The sequence below is a fragment of the Hipposideros armiger genome, unplaced genomic scaffold (genome assembly GCF_001890085.2).
Source record: "Hipposideros armiger isolate ML-2016 unplaced genomic scaffold, ASM189008v1 scaffold_273, whole genome shotgun sequence".
NCBI classification, from domain to species: Eukaryota; Metazoa; Chordata; class Mammalia; order Chiroptera; family Hipposideridae; genus Hipposideros; species Hipposideros armiger.
This window is the reverse complement of record NW_017731623.1, coordinates 1,607,876-1,620,011: the sequence shown is the minus strand read 5'-3', so window position 1 is coordinate 1,620,011 and position 12,136 is coordinate 1,607,876. Positions and strand designations below refer to the sequence as shown.

General features: G+C 42.8%; 1 protein-coding gene across 1 annotated transcript in view; it reads left to right on the top strand.

The window, feature by feature from the left end:
• DNER (delta/notch like EGF repeat containing) overlaps positions 1-11,374 on the top strand; it is a 293,762-nt gene extending 282,388 nt beyond the window's left edge. The window contains exons 12-13 of the mRNA XM_019657048.1: positions 4,936-5,182; positions 10,346-11,374. Of these exons, the coding sequence (XP_019512593.1) occupies positions 4,936-5,182; positions 10,346-10,457 (359 nt within the window). The 3' untranslated portion in view covers positions 10,458-11,374. The remainder of the gene's footprint in view (positions 1-4,935; positions 5,183-10,345) is intronic.
• Positions 11,375-12,136: the final 762 nt, after the last annotated feature.

Here is a 12,136-nt window from a genome sequence, read left to right as displayed (position 1 = left end):
TTTTAAGTGTACATATAGTTCAGTGGGATTAAGTACATTGTGAAACCATCACCACCATCCATCTCCAGAACTCCCTATGTCTTGCAAAACTGAAACTCTGTACCCATTAAGCAGTAACCCCCAACACCCCCTTCCTCCAGTGCCTGGAAACCACCATTCTGTTTTCCTTTTTTTTTCCCAACCTATTCATTTCCCCCAGTGCTCCATCCTCTCGTAAATACCATTCTACTCTCTCTTACCATGAGGTTGGCTTTTCTTTTTTTTTCTTTAGATCACACATAATAAGTGACATCATGCACTATTTGTCTTTCTGTATCTGACTTATTCCTCCAGGTATGTCCATGTGGTCACAAGTGGCAGAGGCGTCTTTTCAAAGTACAAATGTGAACACTCAGACCCTTCCTCTCTCCACAGTTTCTATCCCACCAGTTTCCATCCCTTCTCACGCCGAGCTCCTATTAAAGTACATTAATAACCAAAGACCAAAGGCCATGCTATTGCCTGGAGGGCCTGGGGGCTGCTCTGACCCTATGGGGAGGTACCCTTCCTCACTTGTCCACTCTTCACCTCGCTCCTTCAAGCAGCCATGCTGTCCCCCTTCTAGTCTCTTGCTCTGCTCTCCGCCTCCTCCTAGGTCTTTGCCTGAGATGGGGATTCCTCTGCTCCCCCTCACCCCTGCTTAGTACCCACTCACCCTGAGATCCCAGCTCCCTGTGGACTCCCACCGTGAAAGCTCTCCTGAATCCACCGTGAAAGCTCTCCTGAATCCCCCATGAGATGGAGCTTACCCTTCAACTCTCTGGTAGCTCTCCCGAGCTTGCCCCTCATTGGCTTAGCACACTTGTATTTCTACACTTATTTTTTGATCATTTGCCTGATTTCTATATTTCAAAAGATGGGGGACTCTATGAACCCACTTTTCTCTCTGTTTTTCCTCACTCTTAATCTCAGGCATGCAGCACAATACCTGGCACATAGTAGGTGCTGAATTAATATTGAATCAGTGACTGAATCCCTATGAGGAAGATGAGCTGTTCATTCCATCCCCTTTCCCATTCCTTCCTCCTTTGAAGATTAATAAGAGTTGTTACCTTTTCTCAATCGTGTTGACTGCTTTGATTGTCTAGCTAACTTTTTAGCTGTGGAAAACAGGAAGAAATTTGAAATCCCTCCTCACATTTGTTCCAGGCAGCAGACGGTTCAAAAATTACTTACCTAAGTGACATCTCTACCCCAAATCATTGACTTTCACACTCTTTTTAAATAAATAGGTGGACAAATTAACTAGAAAACTTCATTCACCTAGGTAAATGAAAAAACAGATATGGGAGATATATTTTAGAATTAAATTTATGGATGTAATGATGCCTCTTTTGGATGGGGTGGAGATGGTTGGTGGGTCTGACTTTATTCTCAGCTTGGCCACTGACTGTCTTTTACCTTGAGCATCTGTTCTGGGTCCAGTCCCTCCACCTAGCTCAAGGTGATTGATAGTTTAGGACCTGTCGAAATATTAAATGCAAAAGCACTTTGGAAAATACAAAACCTGAAATTGATTGAGTTTAAATTGAAATCCCAAAGATCCCTCAGACCCATAAGTGTGACATTTTTCCTGAATAATTCGTGGGATGCATTGCTGGCTGTGCACCTGCTGGGGCTGATGAGATCATCCCATCCAGTCCCGCACATGCAGGTGCACGATCCTCCCCTGAGCTGCGCTGTAGCCAACACAGTAAATGATTCATGCAGCGGGGCTCCCAGGATGCGGCAGAGCGATGACTTATGATGAGAGCGCCTGGGCTGGGAGGCAGCTGCAGCCACCTGGTGCAGATAAATTTTCTGCCTCTCAGACCAAGTGTTGGATGTTTTCAGCTGGAGCCTAGCTACTAACTAACCCGATTGGTGTGAAAAGCAGCCATGTTCACTTATCAGAGAAGTTTTAGATGATCATAGGTGGAAAAAGCAAAGGGTAGGGGTGGGAGGAGGTGGGTAGTAGCAGAGGTTTCAGGAGAAATTTCGAGAAAGTTACCCTGAAAGTCCAAACAGCTTGGAATGCAGAGTTTTGTGAAATGGAGCAGATGGCCAGAAATGCAAGCGATTTTGGCAGCTCATCGTCACTCCTGGGACAACGTGCCTATCACATGACCCAGGACAGTCATTTTTCCACTGTGGTGGCCTTGCAGTTGTGCACTCCCTGTGTATACACAATCATATGATGTAGAAGTTATTTGCATGAGGTCATCTACCATAAGGTCTCATAAGTCATGTGGCCCCGCTGTGGCAATCGGATCTGAGTCCTCCACTGAATTGGACAGAGCAGGAACAGCACCGACTGCCTTTGTGCTGATGCTAAATGGCTGTTAGAGCGTACTCTGCGAGTGTTGGACTCCAGCCTACAACTGGATTTTTCAGAGAATGTTGAAATACTTGGAAATCAAGTGAGTCACACTTCGCTTTCAGCCAGAAAAATGAGTTGTCTCTCTCAGTGCGCACCACATGTTGCCAAGTGAGATGGCTGCCAGTTTGGGGATGGAGTCCTCGCTCTCGTTTCACAAAACACCTTCTGTCTTCCATCGCGGCCATTTCTTCGCAGTGATTTATGGTGGTCCATCTGCCTGCACGTGAGCTGGCTCAGATGGAGCGGTGAGTGCACAAATGGTCAGTCTCATGGCTCCATGGGCTTTGTGAGCTCCGGCTGGCTGGCTCGAATGGCAAAGCTAGACTTCACGGGTAGAGCTTTGGTGAAAAACTCGGGAGTCAGAAGATCTGGACACGAACTCAGAAGTTACTTCATTCGTTCCAATTCTTCTCTAACTCCCAAGAACCATTCAGGCTTGGGCACAGGCCATTTTTCCCTTAGTCTTCTAGGAAACGGTCTGCATTCTTGGGTCCTTGTTTGGGTGTTTATCTGTGCCCTTCTGCAGATTCTAACTTTTCAAGGCCAAGAATAGCCGATTCTCAGATTTCATAGCAACCGAAGAGGTCACAAATACTCTCACCTAAAATGCATTAGTGGGAAGAGTCCTGAGGATTTCAGGGGAAAACGGGCCCATTCCCACCCACCTCTGAATCCCATTTCTAGGCACCCAGAGTTCTAATGTGGAAGTCATGGCCTGGAGGTGGTGCTGGTGGTACGAGCAGAGAAGGCACCCTCTTTTCCATACCTCGCCCTTGTTAATTTTTGCAGCTTCCTTTCAAATCCTGGTTGTGTTTCAAAGCATTCCATTTGTGTGCATGTCTGTAAACAGGACCCGTGTGACACTCTTGACCTATGCCAGACACAGAGATTACATCCTGTCCTTCCATTTTTTTTTTCCCTATGTAGACGTGTTGGTGCTTTTTGGAAGGGCACAGGGCAATGCCTGCCTGATAATCCTCACTCAGGGCATGTGTCCCGGAGGAAAGCAGCCTCCTTCTCCTTTTCAATTCCACCACCCAGGTGCTCCTCCATGGGGACCACCCACCACGTGCCCAGTAGTGACTTGCTTACTTTTTTTTTTTTTTAACATGTTTTCTAACTTATGCTTACAGCAAGCCCATGGGGTATTTGTTGCTATTTCCATCTTATACATGAAGGGCGGTCAAGTAAATATTGTAGCCTGGATTGAAAGTAAGGCTGGTGTGATCCCAAGGCCTACATTCCTTCCACTAGTTATGTTGGAAGGTAATCCCGTATTATTTCTTCAAATATTATATTGCTTATTTTTACAATTATTGTAAAAGGACTATATTCTTAAAGAAAAAAAAGCTGGAAAAGCTTGAGAAGTATAAAGAAGGAAATAAAAACCACTTGTAATCCTGCCTTCCAGAGATCACTGTTGTTAGTGTGTTGCTGTGAGAGGCAGAGTCTAAGGATTCAAACTGAGACTTGCACTCAACAGACTCACCCAGGAAATCACATCATTTTTCTCTGCTTCATCTGTAAAGTGAGGAGAGAGAACAATATGTCTTCTGGTGGCTACCGTGATTACATGAGATGTCTTCAAAGAGCTTAGTCCATCATAAGAAAACGACAAATGTTCATCATTATTATCACTCTGTCCTTCTGAGCTTTTCAGTGTGTAGATAGACATTTTAAGCTCACATACGATTATACTATACAACTAGGTCCTGTTTGGTAATCTTTTTTGTTTTTATTCTTTTGATGTTTGATGAATATCTCTTCATCTAACTAAGAGTCAAATATTTAGGTTGTTTCCTGCCTTTTCAATTTTATAAATTGTGTTGTCTATTGGTGGAATGAAGAGAGAGTATGAGAGTGGGGACTCTATATCTGTAACATTTTATTTCTTTCAAAAAAAACTGGAAAAAAAAACTAAAGCAAAAGTGATAAAATATGAACATTTTATTAACTTTAGAGAGTATTTTCTGAACCTTTTCCTAAATGTGTAATAGTTGAGAATTTAACATTTAAAAATTGTGATGCTGAGATGATCACCCATGAACACAGGACTTTATGCATTAATGGGATCATTTTCTCAGCATAAATTCTAAAAAATTAGAATTTCTGGGTTAAAGAATACACCATTTAGTTCACACAAGGGTTGTGTATCAGTTTATACCATCCCCATGTCTGTACCTTTGTCAACTATGGTTATCAAAAATTTTAAATAATATTTGGGAACTGATAGAGGAATTGCATTAAAAATAAGATGCTAATTATGTTTCATATATGTGTTTCTTTGGTGACTTCCTTTTATATCTGTTACCCATTTTTCTATGGTGTGTTCCTGCCTTATAACTAAGGATATTAGCCCCAGATCTGCATTCTCCATAGAGAATCATCCTTCCCAGTATAGACAGTCTTTGGATGTTAAGTTACCCAAGGTTACTTACGTTACTTAAGTTACCTAAGTTTCCTGTAAGGACAGGAAAGACCTCCCCCTGCAGAAAGCCGCAGCGCGTTTCCAGCTCTCTGCTTGTTTCCCCCTGCAGACCTCCAGTGGAAGTCTGGGCACATGGCAGAGAGTCTGAGCAACATGCCCCGGCACTCCCTGTACATCATCATCGGGGCCCTGTGCGTCGCCTTCATCCTGATGCTGATCATCCTGATCGTGGGGATTTGCCGCATCAGCCGCATCGAGTACCAGGGCTCGTCCAGGCCGGCCTATGAGGAGTTCTACAACTGCCGCAGCATCGACAGCGAGTTCAGCAATGCCCTCGCCTCCATCCGGCACGCCAGGTGGGGCAGGTGGGACAGGTGGGGTGGGTGGGCTGGTGAGGCAGGTGGCCTGGGTGGGCTGCTGCAGGGACAGGAAGAAGAGGAAGGGAGAGGCTGCTTTCACACGCGCACTCTTGGTACCAGGGTTATGTTGTAAACAGGACTCTACACCTGCCAAGAGGATTTCACAGAGTAAAACGTAGGTTCAAGGTACTGTTGAGCCTATTGAATATTGTTAGTGGGAGATAATTAGGCTGCTTTGTAAGCAAATCCCTTTTTAATTGGCTGCTAGCTTTCTGTTGTCGTTGAAGATATTCATTCATTCAATTTATGTTTATCTGTGCTATAAGTGTCTGATTCTTAATCACCGTGTATGAAACATTTTTTGATGATTTCTTTTTGGGATGTCTTCAGCTATGATGCTTGTCAGACAGTAGGCAAGGATATAAATTATTCCATTTGTTGTAAGGGCTTACTTAAAAATGACAACCAGCTATCATTCTGGTGTTAGAGTTCAGATTATATAAAACAGTGTCCTTTTCTGGAGGAAAGACGCCTGGAAGGACAAGTTGTTGGTGTGGTATCGCAGAAGGTACCTGTGCTTGGGTGTCTGAGGTTCCTTATTGAGCCCAACTGCTCCACTGTCAACTCTGGATTGCAGGCAGTTCATTTAACCTTCCACAAACACAGTTCCGTCACCTGTAAAAAGGGAAAACGCTACCTCTTTTGACAGTTGTGACAATCACATTAAATTACAAATATGCAAGGATTGTATAAACAGAGAACACTATATTTGCTTCTCTAAATCTATCGTAACATTAAAAAAATTAGCTAATCTAACATTTTGTTGACAAAGAACATTTACAACAGAACATGGCGATATTGTGTGCTAAAGGATGCCATCTTTTCTTTTAATTGTAGAATAAGCTGAAACACAATTCAGAAAGTCGGTGTGCTATAACAAAAAGTTAGTGTCTTAAGACTGGGGCTCAGGAAACTATTAGCTGCAGCATCTTTGTTGGGACATTATATCTTGATATTGAACAAGACACAAGCAGATCCAAGTTCTGCCTGGGTGGCATAGAAGCTCAGAGGTTCAGAGAGCTTGCTTTCTTCAAAAGGAAATCCCCACACCCAAGAACCAGCACTTACAGTGATCTTGCCACTGCACTGGAAGCAAAATCCAGACCCTGGCCAATGGAAGAGAGACATTGGGAGACACAGAGCCTCAGTGGGGCAAGGGCCACTTTTCTGTGGGAGCTGCGCCAGCCTTATTTCTACAACTAGGAAGAGGAAAAGAGGGTTCAACCATCTTCAAGTCAGGGCCTGGGTGGCCGCTCATCATTGGCTCCTTCCTTTAAGAGGCACCTTGGCAACACAGGGTTCCAGGAAGCCCTGAGATCATTCCTGCAAACCTTATCTTAATTGTTTAGGTGACTCTTTCCTCCACTAGCTGGTAAAGGACAGTGACTCTCATTACTGCATCTTCAGTGGGTCCTGACACATAGCAGACCTTAACTAAAATTTGAGGTTTTACTAAAATTTGGCCTGAAATGAATAGATGATCTTGGTTAGCAGTTGGCAGAGGATGTCTTCATCTGCCCGAGAGGTAGATTCATTCCAGGGCACCAGCGTAGTAAGTGGGACTAGCCTGTAGGAGTGTTTGCAGGATCCTGAGATCACTGGATATGAGATAGAGGATGTAAAAAGAAGAGAATAAAGTTCCTTTGTTGCTCTGGAGTCTTCGTGGAAGGGTGTAATTCACCAGGAAGAGGCAGAATTCATGGCTTCCTACTGGGATGTACTGGGGCCTGAGAAATAAGATTCTGCCCACCCCCACAGGGATGGATGGCTAAATAAGATCCTTGGGCATTCGAGAGGAAGACTATTTTATTTTAGCCTCAGAATAGTTTATGGTGGATTTTTCTGGATTTCCCACATATATAGCCTACTGGGAAGATAGTTAAATACTCTTGGAAGGAAAGGGTAAAATTGAAAGCATTTATAAAACTGGGTTCTTATCTGGTGCCAATTTTTGTCAAAAAATGTCTACTGCAGAATTCCTAACCAGCAAGCTCTTACATACACCAGGGACCAAAGGTAAAACCACTGAAGTTAATACAATGCCTTCCCAAATATCTGGGAACATTCCCATCTACAGGCTTATTCAGTTACAACCTGTGGTTTTACAGCATGGCTCTCTAGAGGCCCTGCCTACCTGGGTCTCCAGCTGGTTGACCCTTTTCCTCCCTTTACTTAGGAACCCTAGGAAGGCATTGACAAAAGCATAGTCCTATTGATATTCCCTCGTCCTAGTTGTCAGCAGCGGCTTACAGCTAATGTTCATTTCGTGGCCTGTCTCCCAGCCACTAGCCTAGAGGTGACATTGGATGACGGTGACTGCAGCTCAGCCTCCACGTAGGACCAACTCTGCGTGGGTCATCTGTGACATTCACGAGTGACGGAGGAAGTGTCTGGTGATTCTGATGTCAGCAATCAGGTGGTGGTGATGGTTGAGGAGCCCGCCCCCCCAACCCTTTGTCCTAAGAGTCATCTGTTCTGTAGGTGCTTTGCTTATTATACTCAGGCTGGAGAGAATTTGTAAATGACCGGTGTGAGTGAAGCCACAGTTCTCCAGGCTCTAGAGCTGAGGTCATTTGATTGCTCACTGTTCTACCAGCTGTGAGTGCCTGATCACAGAAAACAAAAAACAAACAAGAAAAGGACAGCTTTGAAAGGACACAGTCGCTGTTTCTCAAATAGCATCTCCTGATTTGGGCCTTTTTCAAGGTCAAATCCACCTGACGTTCTCTGCGGTGTTGTTTTAGCTGTTGACTTTCAGGGGAATATGAACTAGAGCAGCGGTTCTCAACCTTCCTCATGCCGCGACCCCTTAATACAGTTCCTCATGTTGTGGTGACCCCCAACCATAAAATTATTTTCGTTGCTACTCTATAACTGTAATTTTGCTACTGTTATGAATCGTAATGTAAATATCTTTTTGTTTTCCGATGGTCTTAGGTGACCCCTGTGAAAGGGTTATTCGACCCCCAAAGGGGTCGCGACCCACAGGGTGAGAACCGCTGAACTAGAGGAATGTGTACCCGTTGATCTGCCTTATAACTGGTTGCAGTATCTTCCATTTTTTCTAGTGAAATCAGGTATATAAGACTTCTCACCAAATAGGTTGTTTGAGATGCCAGTGACATTGACACTATTGCAGCCATGACTCCTGTCAATGATTCTGTGATGATTAACATGGCCAGACACTATGCTAAATCCTTTGGAGAGAGGGACTCCGGGTGATTCTTACTGTCTTCATCAAGGGCTTCAAAATATTCCATTTTGTGGGCAGTATCGTCTGTGGGTCTCTGTGACTACTCATCTCAGCCTTTGTAGTGGGAAAGCTGCAGACGCATCACAAACGGACACCGCTGTGTTCCAATAAAACTTTATTTGAAAAATAGCAGGCTGCAATTGGCTCGCAGGCTGTAGTGTGCTAACCCTTGGTCTACATTATAGTTTCCTCTAGCTTCAAACTTTTTATACAATTAAAATTAATTAAATGAATGCTGCTAGTGGTATATTGTTACCAATGTGCCTCGCTACTTCATGAGAAATAGATTGTCAAATATTTGCACCTTTAAAGCATGCTCTGCAATTTTCAAGGTTGGGAGAAAGTGTTAAGTTCCAGTTGGCTTTTGCCTGTTGCACCTTTTCCTGGTCTCAGGTTATGTAGGCCTCATTCAGTTTAGCTAAACAGACTGCAGGCTGGAGTCACATTTAAGCGTGCACCATCCCGGACCTTCAGACCTTTGGGAGGCTTCGCGTTTTAGATGCGATTTCACTGAAAGCTTTTAAATACTGTATTAATAGCTGTGGGTTTCTTGATGGCAGAACACTTTAAGGCTTGATCTCTGCATTTTGCCTGGTGCCCATCTGGCATGATTCATGCTTTTACGCTCCTGAAGGCCAGTATGTCTTGAGTGAATTTTAGGAATACAAGATTGAAGAATGTTTAAAAATGAAAGATCATATGAAGAATGCAGCGTTTCTCATTTCCCGAACTTCAGTCTATTTCTCATTTCTCTGCATGAGAAGATAGACTTTCCAAGACATCAAAGGCAGAAATAGGAAAGGAGGGGCGAGGGGATGTAAGCCATGGTGGATAAGCCCCCCAATGTCCTGGGGTACTCATCCTACCAACCTTTTTAAAATTTGAGCTTCTTTAAAGTTTTTTTTTTTTAATGGGCCCCTTTGGACTTGAAATAGTTAAATTTTGTCTGTAAAGGCAGGAGGGGTGGGGGGTTGGTGTGGCAGATTTGTTTAAATCCTGTTGTACTGCAGAAGCTTTTAGGGGCGGTGAGGTCTTGAATGGAAGAGACCACCCAGAAGTTGAATTGACTTTATTTTAATAATTGCCATTTCAGCACTGGTTTGGTAGGAAGTTCTGAAATTGAATTTTGATACCCCTGGCTTCGGCTCCTCTGTCCTGCTTGTCAAGGGGATTTTGAAATCTACAGATCTGTTGGGACAATGGCTTTGTGCTTAGAGAAGAAACAATGGCACATGTGTACGTGGGGGTTGGGGAGTAATACGTGGGATCGGACGGTGGGAGCTGGCACATTTTGTGGACAGACACCTCCTTCTTTGCAGTCATTTCTTCCCTCTACCCTACTCCTTGTGTCGGGACCTCAGATGACCACTGAGCTCTCAGAGCCCTGCTGTAAATCCCACAGGAGAGGCTGTCTGTCTACGGTCCAGGGAGGACTACCCTGCCATTGTGCTGTTCAGGCTGTGGAGTGGATGTGAAAGAAACGGGCCTCTCCAAATCCTTACACGTCTCAGAAGAACAAGACAAATCAATACACATTCTTTTAAAACCTGTTGTGGGGCTGTCATGCCCGACTGCTTTGCCAAGATTTAACCTACACGCTTCAACATTAATTTGGACTCTGTTTTGTGAAATCCATTTCTTGCCTCCTGCACCAAAGACTAATATTTATACTCATTCAGTGTTACTATGAGGAAGTCTTAAATTTCTGTACTTGCTAGAGAATATATTTCTTGGGATATTTTTATAGTTTCTTTTGATTCTTCAATATAACTTCTTCTCACTATTTGTAGGACCTGAGATCCAATATACATACATCTAACTAGAGTTCTCTCTCCCTGTGATTTTAGATTTGGAAAGAAATCTCGGCCTGCGATGTATGACGTGACCCCCATCGCCTATGAGGATTATAGCCCCGATGACAAACCCTTGGTCACACTGATTAAAACGAAAGATTTGTAATCATTTTTTGGATTATTTTTCAAAAAGATGGGATACTACACTCATTTCAATATTTTTAAGAAAACAAAAAGCTTAAGAAATTGAAAATGTTAGCTGCTCAAGAGTTTTCAGTAGAATATTTAAGAACTAATTTTCTGCAGCTTTTAGTTTGAAAAAAAATATTTTAAAAACGGAATTTGAGAAATCCATAGACTATGTTTTAATGTACGTTCCGCTCTCTTAAACCGTATTCTCCCAATAGTGTGTTGGCTTTTTATGGTAGACACTATGACGACACCCAGATGGATCTCTGTGGTTGTCACCAAATAAGTCTAATCCAGGAGAAGTTTCTGTGTGATGTGCAAGCACTGGCTTTCTGAGTAGAGTTAGGAAACACATGTAGAGTATGATGCATAGTACAGTATACCCGTGACTTAAAAAAAAGTCTGAAATGTTTGTTTTGTGAAAAAGAAACTAGTTAAATTTATTATTCCTAACCCGAATGAAATTAGCCTTTGCCTTATTCTGTGCATGGGTAAGTAACGTATTTCTGCACTGTTTTGTTGAACCTTGCCGAAACCTTCTTCGGACTTTGTTTTTGTCATTATTGTTAACAGTCGATAAGCTTGGCCTTGAAAGCGTATATAATGAAAGGGTCAAGCAAGGCAAATTGAATTAAAACTGTATTTTCTTTAAGAAGTCAAGGTTTTTTTTTTTTTTAATTTTTATTGTGAGTAAATGAACTTTACGTTGGAGTTGTTAGTCGCTAAGAGGTAGTAAATCTAAGAGAGTACTTGGTCCCTGTAGTAGTGAGTATTTCTTATAGTGCATCTTTATTTATATCCAGGACATTTGTGGCTGTATTTGATTGACATGTGCTTCTTCTGATTCTTGCTAATTTCCAAGAATATTGAATAAATGTTACCAAGTCAAGGATGCGCTTGTCTCTTGTTCTTTTAAAATTATGCAAAACGTTTTAGATTTGATATTGATTGTTAAATAAACCCTCCTGCTGTGTTTTTACACTTTAAATATCCCACGGAGTACAGTTCTGTGACTGCGGGAGCCTTTTCCTGTGCCTTCTGGAAACCTCCTGGCCTTCTGATTGGTGGGAAACCATCCCTACCTTCTTGTAAAGGTGAAGGATGGAAAAAATAACAAGAATTCTCATCTTAACTTTTGCAGCAGACTTTAACAATGAAACACAGCATGAGCAAATATTGAGGTACGTTGAAATCCAGAAATGCTCGCAGGCCTGATGTGCAGGGCACCTTTGGCCTCCAGAAACATCTCACACACTGCTCTCCTAGGGGGTGAACTGAAATTGCCTTAACAAACAGCAGTTTGGTCTGCAGGAACTTGAAGAGCCGTCCTGCATTCAATTCCATTTGGCATCTACACGCTGTGCTGAAGTCCCAGAGTGGTTTTTTAAAAATTCATTTTATCTTCACATGGCAGCGTTGGGGAAGGCCAAGAGTAGCCCTGAAATCAGGTGTGAGGGAAAGTTTTAGGCAAAGAGAAAATATTTAAGAAGCTTTTCCTCCACTCTCTTTCCTCAGACCATCTGTTTGTGATCCTATAGGTGACATCATAATACACCCACACTCTGATTATTAAATGATACACTGCACTATGTTCATATTTTTTAGTGTAAACGTTTGGAAGTGAAGAACAAAATATGAACACGTTTGGTTGAGCAC